Genomic DNA, 16,752 nt, shown 5'->3' with positions numbered 1-16,752 from the left:
ATGGTCTTTAAGAGAAGCACTTGTAGGAGAACGTGTAGATGGTATGGCAGTAGAAAGGCTCTCTTGAGAGTGGTGTCGAGAATGGCCCCAATGAACTGTAGACTTTGAGATGGTTGAAGTTTCGATTTGGGGAAAATTGATCTTGAACCCTAGGGTTTGAAAAAAGAAATGGTTTGATTCGTTGCCAGAGCAACAGCCTGAGATGAATGATCCATGATCAGCCAGTCATCTATATAAGGGAAGACTTGGAGACCGTGAGAGCTCAGGGCTGCTGCCACCACAACCAGGCACTTCGTGAAGACCCTTGGAGAAGATGCCAGGCCAAACTGAAGAACCTTGTATTGGTAATGACGATGATTGACTTGAAAACAAAGATATTTTTGGGAAGCCTGGTGAATTGGTATATGAGTGTAGGCTTCCTTGAGATCCAGAGAGCATAACCATTCATGTGAGTCAAGAGAGGATACAGAGTGGCTAGGGATAGCATACAAAATTCTTCTCTGACCAAAAACTTGAGAGTTCTGAGATCCAGAATCGGGCGCAGCCCTCCCGTCTTATTCAGCACCAGGAAATATCAGGAGTAAAACCCCTAAGATTGCTGCGTGAGAGGAACCTCTTCGATGGCATTGAGAAGTAGGGATTGATTCTCCTGAAGAAGAGTGGATTGCGGAGGGTTGGAAGTAGACTCTCTTGGAGGATGATCTGGAAGGAGGGTGTTGAAGTGTAGGGAGTAACCTTCTCAAATGATGTGCAACACCCAGAGATCGGAGGTGATGAGCTCTCAACAATGGATGATGGTTTGTAGACACCCTCCTATCATATGAGGGAGAGGGTGAAGTAATGGAACAGTGGCTATGCTCTGGAGGAACACGTCAAAAAGACTGAGAGGATTTTGGTTGAGCCGTCAGTTGATTTTTAGGCTGACACATTTGTTGCCTCTGCTTTTTTGGTGGCAGACGGGGAGGAGCAGTAACCTTGGCAGAAAACCTGCATTGATATGAGGAAGCAGGCTTGAAGTGTCTAGAGGCAGGATGTTTCTTTTTTTGGCTTGGCCAAAGTCTCGTGGGCAGAAAGTTTTTGTGTGGCAGTATCTGTGGTGTCACCAAAGAGCTCGTCACCTAGACATGGTGCATTAGCGAGACGGTTCTTGTGATTAACATCCAGGTCAGGCACCCATAGCCAGGCCAGCCTGCGTATGGCCATCAACATGGCCGCTGCTCTGGAAGTTAGCTCAAAATTGTCATATGCATAGCGAACCATTTATTTATGCAGCTGTAGGACAGAAGAGACAAGCTGCTGGAAACCCTTTGTTTTGATAAGCAGAAAACTGCTTAAGGAGATGTCTGAGGTAGCAGCAAAAATAAAAATTATAGTTTCCTGACTGATTCACCAGCATGGAGTTTTGGAAGAGCCAGTGCCCAAATTTATCCATTGAACGCCCCCTCTCTACCAGGAGGGGCAGAGGCACAGACACTAGCTGACGATAGCTTCTTTAAAGTGGACTCTACCACCAGGGATTGATGCGACAGCTGTGGTTTATCAAATCCCGGGAGAGGAACCACTTTGTATAGAGACTCGAGCTTCTTTGGTGCATTTGGAATAGAGAGAGAAGTCTCAAAGTCTCTCTCAAGATGCCATGTAAGGGCAATTTAAGCATTTCCCAAGGAGGTTGGTCATAATCAAGTTTCCAGATACTCTTTGCTGTACTTGGAATCAGCCTCCAAGTGAATGGATAGATCCTTCCCCATCTCATGGATAAACTTTGAGGAGAGTTTCTCGCTTGGGGAAGAAGCTCTGATGGGAGAATAATGTGGAAAGCCTGATGCAGCAGAGTCTTCAGCCTCTGTAGTAGATAGGGTCGCAGGATCCGAGTCTTCCAACAAATCAGAGTCTTGTAACATGGATGGGGACCAATATTGGGATCGGTGTCAGAGTGTCAGCATGCTTGCATTTGCAAGACACCTTACCAGACTTAACAGGCATTTGATCTCTCAAGGACTGAGTGAACAGAGACTGGTGCTGAGAGGATTGATGTTATGATATCCATGTTGAAGACCTGGAGCAGCATGCCGTGGTTTGACACTGCACTGATGGAACATCAACAGTGCCGGTGGTCAGTGTCATGATATGCTCAGACTGAACCTGAACCATAGGAAGCGGTGTCGATACCAGGAGAAGCTGTGTCAGAACCAACATTTGAAGCAAAGCATCAATTTTCTGCTTAAGGGTTAGCACCAGTACGGAAGACGGAGGCTTTTTCGCCGGTACTGAAGGTATAGCGACACAGTCCGGCGATGAGGATGCCGATGAAGAGGCACTCACTGAGATGGGAAGCGTGCGCTTGTGGGACTTCTGCGAATTCGGCATGACTTGACTCAATGCAGCTTTGACCTGCGTCCCAGAGAGTGAAGGGGAAGGCTTCTTTGCTGGCTTACCCAAAGAGATGGTGTACTGAGACATCGAGAGCAGCGTCGGTGATTCTGTCAGTGCTGAAGTCTTCGGTGTCGTTTTAGGTGGTGCGGTTGGTGTCGGTGATGATGACGATGTCAGCTCCCCTTCCATGATGACACTGAAAAGCTTCTGCTACTGGACGGTGCTCGGGCCCCAAACACTGGAGACACCAGCTGTGAGGGTCAGATATAGAAATAGCCCGAGCATAGCAACCGCACTTTTTGAATCCTGTCAGCGGGCGTGACATGGACGGGAACACCACCTCAGTTAAATTGAACTCAATGGCTGAGGTAGACAAAAAGGTCCTACTGGGCCAAAACCTGAAGACGGCTAAACTAAAGATTTTTTTTTTTAAAGTTTTGTTAAAATGAAAATAAAAAAAGAGAAAAAGAAGGGATTATGACTAAAAAAGTCACAAATCGCAAGAGCAGGAAGGCTGAAAAACTTTCAACAGCCATTGAAACGCGACTTCTTAGCTCCACGGAAACTAAGAAACTGAGGGACTGCGTGCCTACGTCGGGTGGGAAGGCACTCGTGCATGTGCGGTGCGGGCTATCACAAAATTTCTAAGATCTTAAAGTGGAGATGCACTTTTAGGTCAAATAATTTTTATTGATGAAAATAGGCACCAACAAGAAAACAGAAGACAAGAAGGCATAACAAGGATGATAAATCAAAAAAAGAGCAAACAAAACATCATCAAATGTGGGAGAACAACCACAATACAACCCATCCCCCACAGACAAGTCCCCCCCCAATAGCAACAGGATATCAACACAGTAACAATGCGGAAAGAAGCCCAGGTCCTGGTGTCTGATAGACCTCAGCTCGCAAAGGGAGGGTTACAGTGAATGGAGCCCAGCAGAGGCAAAAAACAAAGCAATGAACACAACCACAGCAGAAAAAAACATACAGGTGCACCAAAAGTCACACAGCAACGATATCCCAAGCCCCAGAACCCCCCTCCCCGCCCAACCAGAACCAAAAGAAAAAAAAAAACCTCAAGAAGGAAGGTCAGAACAGGAACCAAGCAAAAGCAGAACTTTCAGGGCCCTGGACTCTGATGAGCCCCAAAAAAGCAGAAAGTAGACCTCCCGAGGAAAAAAGAGAGAAATTTAAAAATAAAAATAAAAAAAGGGAAGAAAAGCCGGGAAGAGGCCACCCCAAGGCCACGAACCCCTCACCACTCAGGAATCAAATAGGCATTCCAGTTTTCTACCACTCTCTGGGTGAAGAAGAACTTCCTTATGTTTGTACGGAATCTATCCCCTTTTAACTTTAGAAAGTGCCCTCTCGTTCTCTCTGCCTTGGAAAGGGTGAACAACCTGTCTTTATCTACTAAGTCTATTCCCTTCATTATCTTGAATGTTTCGATCATGTCTCCTCTCAATCTCCTCTTTTCTCTAATCTCTTATTGTATGGCAACTCCTTCAGCCCCTTAACCATTTTAGTTGCTCTTCTCTGGACCCTTTTGAGTAGTACTGTGTCCTTCTTCATGTACGGCAACTAGTGCTGGACACAATATTCCAGGTGAGGGCATACCATGGCCCGGTACAGCGGCATGATAACCTTCTCCGATCTGTTCGTTATCCCCTTCATATCTCACCAAATATATCCCATATATGGAACGTCAAAATATCAGTTACTAAAACCAAATTACAGTATAGTGCAACACCATGCAACATCACATGAATGCCCTGGACAAAAGACCAATATTATTAAAAAATTGCATATTTGCGGCAACAGTACTTTATGGCAAATATAAGCCTATCACACACACATTTGTCATACTACTAAAACACACACCCTGGATAAACATCTATGATGCAACTGTTTATGGGCATGCACAGATCTTCGATTTAGTGTGAGATATTTCTGCACATGTATTAGACGTTGCTTATAACAAGTTCCATCTAGTCTTTAAGCGTACCTCACTTGCATGCAATTTCTTTTGAGCATTCATGTGCTCAAAGAACAGTTACCTTTTGACCTACTCACTTCTACATCTCAAATTTTGTTAGCTATTAAGGAATTCTATCAATCCCTTTATTCCTCTGAGTGCACTGCTTCAACAAATGTTACCTTTCTAGAAAACCTTCACCTACCACAAGTCAACTCTGAATACTTCTGGGATCTTAGTGCTACAATTCAAACTGAAGAAATATTGTCATCTATTAAAACTTTACCTCAAGCAAAATCTCCAGGATCGGATGGAATACTCTGCTGATAGCTCCTAAACTTCAGCAATACTATCGGGCCCTGTTGTCATCCCCTAAATCTCTGGGTAGATTTTCTCAAGTTATTGTTGTAATTATACCCAAGCCTGTTAGAGACTCTGAACTTGTTCAGAATTATCGACTTATCTCTTTATTGAATCTGGATTATAAAATTTACACTGAACTGTTTAGTCTTAGATTATAAAAAGTTATCCAACCTCTAATTCATAAAGATCAAGTAGGATTCTTAAAGAATAGATATGGTACAGATAATACTAGACTGTTCTGCCCTATACTCCACTCTGCTCAGTCAAGGACCTATCCAGTTCTCTCTGCTTCCTTGGATGTGGAGAAAGCCTTTGATCAAGTAGAGTGGACATACTTATTTGCTGTTCTTGATCACTTTGAATTTCCTGAAAAGTATGTTCATTTGCTTCTTTACACCTCTCCCTCTGTAAAAATCATGGCTAATGTTGATCTCTCTGAACAATTTACACTCAGCCAAGGCAGTAGACAAGGTTGTCCCATCTCACCCTTACTTTTTAATTTGGCTCTAGAACCTTTATTCTAGAGGCAAAATAACAACATATATGGTATTATCTTTGGTAAGGATGAATATAAATTACCTGCTTACGCTGGTGACGTTTTATTATACTTAACAGATCCTGTGAATTCTATGACTGCACTGTTTGATACCATCACTCAGTTCTCCAGCTTCTCTGGGTATAAAATCAACTGGGACAAAACTGAACTTATGCCTCTCAATTGTTGTACTTGCTTCTATAATAAATAATATAGCTTTAATGGAATGATGGGAAGGGAGGGTGGTAATTTTATGTATTGTAAGATAAATTAGAAAGATTGTCAAGTGATGTGTTTAATTGTATTGTTTTATTGTTTGTGCACTTGATGTAAGATTGAAAATGAATAAAGTATTTAAAATAATAATAATAATAATAATATAGCTTTAAAATGGGTTTCTTCAACCATTAAGTATCTGGGCATACACTTTAGTAGAGCTCTACTTATAACATCCAAGATCAATATGGACACCCTTTTATTGAAAATTAAGGAGGCTATCCACCCATGGTCCCCTCCCACCACCTTAATTTATCCTGATGGGGTAGACTTGATTCATTGAAAATAATGATAGAATATATAGAATAGAAAGATCAATAGCGGTACAGAATGGAAATTATTAAAATTTTATTAAAATTTGGGAGCCATTAACGTCCTTTTGTCATGATTGATGCCATTTTTCTAATACAGTAATTTTCTATTAATTATGTAAGATTTAGGGTTGGGTGGGGGGTGGGTTTCCATTATATGAAAATATAATAATTAGAGGGATTCGAGGGTGGAAGGGGGAGGGTTATATTTTTAATTATAAGATATAATGATAAGATGCATAAGTGCTTAGATTTATTTTATTTATTATAAATTTTTGTACACTTGATGAAAGTTTTAAAATGAATAAAGAATTAAAAAAAAAAAAAAAGAAAATAATGATAGAGAATTTTTGGTACTATCTATTAAGTATGTTCCCTTTATTATTTCCAGCACAATTTTATAAATCCATAGACAAAATACTTAATAACTTTTTATGGAATAGAAAATCTCCAAGAATTTCCTTGGCGAAACTAAAAATCCCCTAAATCATCTGGTGGAGTTTTCCCAGATCTTTTCCTCTATCATAAATCATTTATCTTAAAACAGGGTTTAGAATGGATTTTACCACCTACTTTTTCTGTTAATCCCAGATGTGTCTCTCTTGAACAATGTTATATGTCACCAATTTTGATGTCTAAATTGGTTGGTATGTCCCTCACTAGTAAAGGTAAGGCTAATCCCATAATAAAATATACTTATGAGTCCCTTAAATACCTTGACTCTATTATGGAGATTCCTATTTCCAAATCTTTTAACATGGTAATCCAGCATAATCCCTATTTTTTAAATGATAAAAAAATGATCTCATGGACTTCTTGGCAAACCCTGGGAATTAGGGAACTTAATTTCCTTATTGATCCCTCTACAAAACAATGGAAATCTTTTTCAAAAATCCAATCTACATATAACCTCCCTGATAATCAGTTCTTTGCATGGTTACAATTGCGGTCTGCAATTTGTAAAAACTCAATACCTTTCATTACACTTATACAAGACCTCTGATCTCTACTTACATCAAACTTCAACATAATGATCATATTGCTTCTCAGTTGCACAGATAATTAAACATAGAGAACCTACTACTACAATAGGATTACAAAATTCATGGGAAACAGATATCCAACAAATCATCTCTGATTCAGACTAGGAATATATATATGGCATTCTATTTATAAATCTTCTAAATCAGCATCTATAACCCAGTCTTCATATTTTCTCTTACATAGAGCGTTATGGACCCCCCTTAGATCACATCATATTAATTCTAATTTTTCCAAACTTTGCTGGACATGTAAACAACATATAGGTACCTTGAAACATCTTATTTATGAATGATCATAGGTATATAAGTATTGGAATGATGTATGGTCCACAATTAGTAAAACTATGCAAACTTCTGACTCCTTTTCTTATAAGATAATTTTGCTTACAGGCGCTTGCTTTCAAGCTTCCTTATCTGAACAACATTGCTCACTATTAGATACGCTATTAGCAATTGCTTTAAAAATTATCTGTGCCTCAAGGAAGAATTTATCTCAGGTAAATTATGACCGATGTTGGAACTTATTATGTCTATCTTATTGATATGAATGTTATTTTGCTAAGAAGTCCAACTCTTCTTCTTCATACTTGAAATCTGTAAAGAAATGGTCCCCATTAAAACTACAATAGCAGTTTCTAGCGTGGGGAGCCACGCTGAATGGCCCGCACTGCTCCTGACGCTCATTAAGTTCCTATTAGTGTCGGGAGCAGCACGGGCCATTCAGCGCTAGAAAGTGCTATCGCAGTTTCATAAAAGAGGGGTAAATGTCTACTCAGATCTTTTTTTTTCCAGATATTTTTATTAATGAATCCAAACTATTTACATATGCATATGATCACACATACAATGTACATAGGTAATTAGCCAGAACTGATGTACCGTTACTCTTCGGCACATGCACAGTGAAAAAGATTACAACACAATTATGCACCCCTCCCCCCACCCCCACCCCTCCCCCCAACAAAAGCCCTCCCCCCTCCCATCCTCCGCAACTCAAAAGAAAGGATGTGTGCAAGCACGACATCACTAATAAAACATCAGCAAAATAACCATTATAGTGAAGATGCTGCCTCAGAATGAGTTTGTTGCCAAGTGATGTAAGCAACCCAAGTCTTGTGATAAAGAGTTAGATGATTCCTCCTAAGGGCAGTCAGCTTAGACATTTGTTGTATATAGTTCACTTTGGCCAGCAGTGCCAAAAAGGCCGGCATCTCTGACCTTTTTCTACTCAGATCTCTTAATGGTAATATTCCTATGTCTTATGTATGGCTTGTTACATTGCTCTATTGTTTTTTCCTCTGTCATATGAAAATTTGATTAATAAACTAAGACTTAAAAAAATAAAATAAAAAATAGAACAGCTACCTTAGAACAATTACCCCTGAATCTTGTTAACAAAGCAAAGAGGTTACCACCAGTAGTTAATGCTAGAAGGATGGGAAAGGATAAATAGCGACAAACAAATCTCTTATATTTATGTTACCTTCTTTTTTGGGTGCTGGAAATATGTTGCTTTTCATATTATCCACGCTCTCTCTTCTACAATTTGTTTCCTGTAAAATACATTCAACTTTCAGTCATGCTTGCAGCATACTCCATATTTTTGAATTTTTCTGTGTAGTTTGTCTAAATTGCAAGGGGAGGTGTTGGAGGCATGTTCTCGGCAGAACTAGGGTGAGCTAATAATTTGGACATTTTTCTGCAATAATGGAATATGGACAAAATGTCCAGGCCAAAAAAAACCTCTATTTTATCTAGATCTGTTTCAGTAATGACTAAGGGCCTGATTCTATATATGGTGCCTAAATCGGTAGGCCCTACGGAAACGGCATCTACCACATGTCATTCAAAGTTAGGTGCCATTTATAGAATCGTGCCAACTGGCACCTAAATCAAGTTAGGCCCCAGTAGGCATCATAATGTTAGGTGCCAGTATATTAGGCCAGGTTTTACTTGGACTAAAATTCTTAGGCTAATTCAACCCACACCCAAACTCCACTCCTAACTACCCCTATTTTTTGAGTAGGTGCCTAATGACATGGGGACAGAATTTGTCCCTGTCTCGACAGAAAAACGTGGGAAACTATCCTGTATCATTCTTTAGTGTCTAATTCAATCTCAGTCCTTTTACACCATTCTTAAATGCAAGGCAATGCATTCATACTCTGATTCTTCCTTCTGCCCTTAAAGAATGAACGGGAATGGTTTGGTTAGGTGCCTAGATCAACTAGACATGCCAATTTAGGCACCTAACAGCAGGTGCATTTTATAGAATCAGGGCCTAAGTGCTAAAAAAAACTAAAAAGAGGACATGTCCAGGTTTTCCCAGATATCTGGTAACCCTATGTTAAGCCCACACATGCAGCCAAATAGAGGTTTTCAGATTAGTGAGAGTACCTCGAGGTGAGGTGGAGGACACACTGGTGAGCAATGTCCTGAAAGGAGTATTTCAGAAAGGAAACAGTGTGGGAAGAGAAAGAAACTGTTATGGGCTGATTCTGTATAGGATGCTGGTCTCAGTGTCCACCTAAGAAGTGGCTGAGAATCGTGTACTGGCGTCCTAAACAGAATTGCATCTACCCTAATGGACAGACACCTAACCTCCCGATTCTCTAACTGGTACCCCTGTTACCAGCGCTGGTTAGAGAATTGCACCTTAGCCTGATAGCAAAGATAGGCAGCTCAGCCAGTGGCAGGAGAGAGTGGGCATCCTTCCTGTCGGTCTACAATTAGGGAGGTTGTCAGTGGTTCAGAAGGGTATGCAGCAGGAGGGAGTGGGCATCTCTCCTGCCAATTTCAGGGGTGAATATTAGGGGGTCCTCTGCCGCAGTCAGCTTATCTGATTGCAGCAGGGGTATTTCTCCTCTGATAAGCTAAGCCGGCAGGATTCTCCAAAGCTGCAGATTCAGGGAGTCCTGCCTGCTCAGCTGATCGGGGATTCCCTTGCCGCATCTAGTTTTTTTAAAGGTCTTAAATGTAAGCCAGCATTTTTCAGGTGTCTGTCATGGCTCTAGGGGTGGTGAGGGTAGCACAGTTACTTACCATAACAGGTGTTATCCAGGGACAGCAGGCAGATATTCTCACATGTGGGTGATGTCATCCATGGAGCCCCGGTAGGGATAGCTTTAAAAGTGCATTGCCACTTTAAGAAGAATTTAAGAAAGTTCACAAACTGCCCGCACCACGTATGCCCAAGTGCATTCCCGCTTGATGCCAATCACAGCTCCTCAGTTTGGTAAGCAAGCTAAGAAGTCAACCAGGAAAGATGGGTGGGTTGTGAGACTATCTGCCTGCTGTCCCTGGATAACACCTGTTATGGTAAGTAACTGTGCTTTTCTTGAAGAGAGTGATGGGGCACAGGGGTATGGTAGGCAGCATATTCTCACATGTGGAACTCCCTAGCTTACTAGCATGGGATGGAGAGAGAGTTGGCCATTAGGAAAATAAATTTTGCAATACTGCTTGGCCTAAGTGACCATCCTGTCTGGAATAAGATTCCAGACATTAGTTTGATGTGAATGTATGCTGAGGACTAAGTAGCAGCTTTACAGATTTCATCAATAGGAGTCGAGCGAAGGAAAGCAACCAAAGCTGCCATAGCTCGGACTTCGGGGGCTGTGACACAACTCTCCAGTTGTAGCCCAGCCTGAGCCTAACAGAAGGAGATACAAGAGGCTAACCATGTGTAAATAGTTCTCTTGGATACTGGATGTCCCAACTTGATAGGATCAAAGACAAAAAGTTGAGGAAATGTTCTATGTGGTTGTTTTCTGAAAGTAGTAAGCCAATGCTCATTTGCAGTCCAGAGTATGAAGAGCCGTTCCCCAGGATGAGAATGAGGCTTAGGAAAGAACACTGGAAGTACAATAGATTGATTAAAGTGGAATTCCGTGACGACTTTTGGAAGAATCTTGGAATGGGTGTGAAGCACCACTTTGTCATGGTGGAATAATGTGAAAGGGGGATCCGCCACCAGTGTTTGAAGCTCATTGACTCATCGAGCTGGAGAGATGACCAAGTGGCTGCTATACAAATTTCGACCAGATGAATTGCTCAAGACTCTACCCATGAAGCTGCGACACCTCTGGTAGAGTGAGCTTGAGACAAATCTGCAGTTGCCTGCAAACAGGCTATGTAAATTGACACAATGGCTTTGCGGATTCATCGGGCAATAGAGGCCTTGGACACCAGCCTACTCTGTCTGGACTGGCTAATTAGAATGAACAAATGGTCCAAAATGATGCTGCACAGGGAAATGGAGGGGCTTTGTATTATGGAACCTCAAATAAGGCGGGAAGATTACTAGCTAATTATTTAAAAGCAAAAAAAAGAAAAGCTAATATAACGACTATTTCAGATGATAATGGAATAATTCATTCTCAAACTAAAAATATTTTACAACAATTTTTGATATTTTATGAAAGCTTGTATTCTTCTGAGCATTATTTTAATAAAGAGAAAAATGGTTTTGAATTTTTAAAGTTGATTAATGGGCCTAAAGTTCCTGATCATATGAAAGAAAATCTTGAAGCACCTATAACACAAAAAGAAATTCAGAAGGCTTTAAAGTCCCTTAGAGTTGGATCCGCTCCAGGAAATGATGGATATACGGTAGAATTTTTTAGTTCTTTTCAAAATATATTGTGACCCCATCTTTTCAAATTATATCAGTATCAACTAAATAAAGGTTGTATTTCAGGTACTATGGCAGAAGCTTTAACAATAGTTTTGCCTAAGCCAAACAAAGATCCCATGTTGGTCTCAAATTATAGGCCTATTTCTTTGATTAATGTTGATGCAAAATTGTTAGCTAAAATATTGGCTTTGCGTTTGAATAAGGCTCTCCCTTATATTATTGGTTTGCATCAAACAGGATTTGTTGCTCAAAGACACTCTTCAAATAATACCAGATTAGCTTTTCATATTTTACATTTAACAAAGGATATGAAGGATCCGGCTTTCTCTGTATCTTTAGATGCAGAGAAGGCTTTTGATCGGGTAGAATGGACGTTTATGTATCAAGCAATGGATTGGTTTGGTATTGGTTCTCGATTTATACAAATGATTCAATCCCTGTATAGCTCCCCATCTGCTAGACTATATATAAATAATTCTTTTTCAGAAAAGTTCTCTTTAGCAAGGGGAGTTAGACAGGGCTGTCCATTATCTCCTTTGTTATTTGATATTGTTTTGGAACCTCTACTGTTAGCTATTCAACAATCAAAGGAGATAGAAGGTATTCCTTATGCAGGTCGGGAATATAATATCTCTGCTTATGCAGATGAATTTTGATTCATTTGAGGAATCCGGAATCTACCATTCCACATTTACTGGATTTGATTAATAAATTTGGAAAATTCTCAGGTTATAAAATTAATTGGAATAAATCAGAAATTCTTCCACTAAATGTACATTGTATAAAAGGTTTATTTGATTCGTTTCAGTTTAGTTGGAAGAAAGATGGAAGAAAATATTTAGGAATTTGAATAAAAAGTACGTTGGAAGAAACAATGAAGGTAAATGAAAAATCCTTATTACTAAAGATTACAGAATTGTGTGAGCAATGGAATCCTTTGCATATATCTTGGTGGGGGAGAGTTCAAACAGTAAAGATGATGATTTTGCCTATAGTTTGTTACCAAATGAGTATGTTACCAATTTATTTTCAAGAGTCCTTTTACAAAAAATTAAATAATATTCTAACTAAATTTGTTTTGCTTGGGAAAAAACCAAGAATTGCTTTAGTATCATTGCAAAAACCAATTGTGGAGGGTGGGGTAAATTTTCCAAACTTTTATAGGTACCATCAAGCCTATATATTGCGTCAAGGTATGTATTGGATCCTCCCTGAGCTTATAGATCAACCAGATTGGTTATTTCTGGAACGGAAATTGGTGTCCCCTATGAGACTTCCACATGTTTTAAGTATCAGATTTCATAAATATGCTAAGGATAACATAATTTTATTGGATACTTGGAAAACAATTAAATTTATTGATAAATTAACAGAGGTACCAATAATGAATTCTACTTTACAGTCCTTATGGTTAAACTCCAAGATTCAAATAGGCGGTGCTGGGATTGCTTGGAAGAATTGGATGCAAGTAAATATCAGGACATTAGATGATCTTATTTCTAATGGTAATCTGCTTGAGTTTTCACAATTGCAGCAGTCATTTGGAATTTCGAATACTCAACAATATAGGTGCTTGCAGTTGAAGCAGGCTATTCAGACGGGGTTCCCTGAATGGAAAAATTTAAAAACTTATTTCAACTTGCAAATCCTTTGCTACCAAACAGATCTAATAGGACATCAGGCTGCCCAGTGGTATAAATTGATTTCTGGATTTTTAAATAAAAAACCTAAAAATAGTCTTAGAGACATTTGGAGTATCGAGTTAAAACAGCATATTTCTGTTTCTCGTTGGCCACGAATTTGGACTTGGAGATTAAAGTGTACAATGTCAGCATCTATGAGACAAACATGGTTGTTTTTATTACATAGGATTTTTGGGACTCCAGTTCGGTTGAATAAAGTAGATAGTTCTAAATCTAATAGATGTTGGCATTGTCATATTGATATTGGGACTTTGGATCATCTTTTGTTTTTTTCTCCATTGATACTTGGCTTTTGGAAGTCGATATGGGGGCAAATTAACAATATTCTTCAATCCTCTATTCCTTTGACATATGAAGCAATAATTTCTGGAACGATTCTTCAGGATAAACCCACTTTGAATAAAAATAATAGTCGTCTTTTCATGATCTTATCAGGAATAGGGGTTCAAATGATTACGTCTAATTGGAAACATCATGATAGGATTAATTTTAGTTTTTGGTGGGCAACTGTATGTGCAACATATAAATATGAAAAGATTATGGCAGAACGTCTAGGGTTTATTAAATCTTTTAAGGGGATTTGGGATCCATTAACTAATTTTCTCGCATTATAATTAAAATGATTCCTTTTCTTTATGTTAGATTCCTATGCACATCCAGGGGGGGTTGTGGGGTAGGGGGGTGTTTTAATTATTTAGAGGTATAAATTTCATAATATTTTATAATATTGATAAGCACAGTTACTTACCGTAACAGGTGTTATCCAGGGACAGCAGGCAGATATTCTTGACTGATGGGTGACGGCACCGACGGAGCCCCGGTACGGACAATTTTAGAGTGATTGCACTCTAAGAACTTTAGAAAGTTCTAGCTAGGCCGCACCGCGCGTGCGCGAGTGCCTTCCCGCCCGACAGAGGCGCGCGGTCCCCAGTTAGGATAAGCCAGCTAAGAAGCCAACCCGGGGAGGTGGGTGGGACGCAAGAATATCTGCCTGCTGTCCCTGGATAACACCTGTTACGGTAAGTAACTGTGCTTTATCCCAGGACAAGCAGGCAGCATATTCTTGACTGATGGGTGACCTCCAAGCTAACAAAAAGAGGGATGGAGGGAAGGTTGGCCATTAGGAAAACAAATTTTGTAAAACAGATTGGCCGAACTGTCCATCCCGTCTGGAGAATGCATCCAGACAATAGTGAGATGTAAAAGTATGAACTGAGGACCAAGTAGCAGCCTCGCAGATTTCCTCAATAGGAGTGGAACGGAGGAAAGCTACAGACGCTGCCATAGCTCTAACCTTGTGGCCTGTGACAGAACCTTCCAGTGTCAGGCCCGACTGAGCATAACAGAATGAAACGCAAGCGGCAAGCCAATTAGACAGGGTGCGTTTAGATACAACTTGTTAGGATCAAAGGACAAAAACAGTTGAGGAGATGATCTGTGAGGTTTGGTGCGATCAAGATAGTAAGCCAGAGCACGTTTACAATCCAAGGTATGCAAAGCCTGTTCACCTGGATTAGAATGAGGCTTTGGGAAAAAAACAGGTAGAACAATGGATTGGTTAAGATGAAACTCAGACACAACCTTAGGAAGGAATTTTGGATGTGTACGGAGAACGACCTTATCATGGTGAAAAACAGTGAAAGGTGGATCAGCCACCAGTGCATGGAGCTCACTGACCCTCCTGGCAGAAGTGAGAGCTATAAGAAAGACCACTTTCCAAGTTAGAAATTTAAAATGCGTTGTGGCCAAAGGCTCGAAAGGAGGCTTCATTAACGCAGAAAGAACCACATTAAGATCCCATACAACAGGAGGAGCCTTAAGAGGTGGCTTCACATTGAAAAGGCCCTTCATGAACCTTGAAACTAAGGGATGAGCTGAGAGGGGTTTTCCATGAATCGGCTCATGAAAAGCTGAAATAGCACTAAGGTGGACCCTTATCGAAGAGGATTTAAGACCAGAGTCAGATAAGGACAATAAATAGTCCAACACCAGTCCCACTGCTGTAGATATGGGATTATGGTGATGTAACAGGCACCAGGAAGAAAAGCGAGACCACTTTTGTTGGTAACATTGGAGAGTAGACGGCTTCCTGGAGGCATCAATAATAGAACGGACAGGCTGAGACAGGAGAGCATGAGCTGGAGTCAGACCGAGAGATACCAAGCTGTCAGGTGCAGAGACTGTAAGTTGGGATGAAGTAGTGTTTGCTGATTCTGTGTAAGCAGTGAAGGAAACAGAGGAAGAGGTATGGGTTCCCTGGAACTGAGTTGAAGTAGAAGGGAAAACCAATGCTGTCTGGGCCACCGTGGAGCTATGAGAATCATGGTGGCTTGTTCCCTCTTGAGCTTGAATAAGGTGCGCAGCATGAGCGGAAGAGGAGGGAATGCATAAAGGAAGAGATTGGTCCAATCCAGAAGAAATGCATCGGGTTCCAGACGGTGAGGAGAGTAAAGTCTGGAGCAAAACAGGGGCAGTTGATGGTTGTGGGGAGCTGCAAAAAGATCCACTTGAGGTGTGCCCCATTGGGAGAAAATGGACTGGAGAGTCGAGGAGTCGAGAGTCCATTCGTGAGGTTGAAGAATTCTGCTGAGATTGTCTGCTAAGCAATTCTGTTCCCCTTGGATGTAGACTGCCTTCAGGAATAAGTGACGAGCAGCCGCCCAGGTCCAAATCCTTAGAGCTTCCTGACATAGGGGATGGGATCCCATCCCTCCCTGTTTGTTGATATAGTACATTGCAACTTGGTTGTCTGTGCAAATGAGAAGAACCTGAGGAAACAGGAGATGTTGGAAAGCTTTGAGAGCGTAAAACATCGCCCTGAGTTCCAGGAAATTGATGTGGTGTTTCTTTTCCTGTGTGGTCCAAAATCCCTGAGTTTGGAACTCGTTCAAGTGAGCTCCCCATGCATAGGGGGAGGAATCCGTGGTAATGACCAGTTGATGAGGAGGTAGATGGAACAGTAGACCTCTGGATAGATTTGATGATTTCAACCACCAAAGAAGCGACTGTCGAAGAGACGAGGTCACAGATATGTGTTGTGAACAGGGATCCGTCGCTTGTGACCACTGAGTCGCTAGGGTCCATTGAGGAGTACGCAAGTGGAGACGTGCGAAGGGAGTGACATGTACTGTGGAGGCCATGTGTCCCAAGAGCACCATCATGTGATTCGCAGAGATGGAAGGTTGTTGGAACACCTGCTGACAGAGATGAAGGATGGTGTGAAGGCGGTTTGGAGGAAGAAAAGCCCTCATCTGAACAGTATCCAGAATGGCTCCAATGAATTGAAGTCGCTGAGTTGGAATGAGGTACGACTTGGGTAGATTGATTTCGAACCCCAACAGTCGAAGGAAGTAAATGGTCTGATCCGTGGCTTTGTGAACGGACTGAGGAGAAGGAGCCTTGATGAGCCAGTCGTCCAGGTAAGGGAAGACTTGAAAGTTGTGGGAGCGGAGATAAGCTGCGACCACAATCAGACATTTGGTTAATACCCTGGGTGAGGAGGCTAGGCCGAAGGGTAGCACCTTGTATTGGTAA

At 41.0% G+C, this 16,752-nt stretch overlaps 1 protein-coding gene across 1 annotated transcript in view; it reads right to left on the bottom strand.

Moving 5' to 3' along the window:
- LOC117362928 overlaps positions 1-16,752 on the bottom strand; it is a 61,557-nt gene that overhangs the window by 15,634 nt on the left and 29,171 nt on the right. The window contains exon 4 of the mRNA XM_033950018.1: positions 8,363-8,432. Within this exon, the coding sequence (XP_033805909.1) occupies positions 8,363-8,432 (70 nt within the window). The remainder of the gene's footprint in view (positions 1-8,362; positions 8,433-16,752) is intronic.

The sequence above is a fragment of the Geotrypetes seraphini genome, chromosome 6 (genome assembly GCF_902459505.1).
Source record: "Geotrypetes seraphini chromosome 6, aGeoSer1.1, whole genome shotgun sequence".
In the NCBI taxonomy this organism is placed as follows: Eukaryota; Metazoa; Chordata; class Amphibia; order Gymnophiona; family Dermophiidae; genus Geotrypetes; species Geotrypetes seraphini.
Note: the sequence above shows the minus strand (reverse complement) of the source record. Positions and strands in the feature narration are given on the sequence as shown.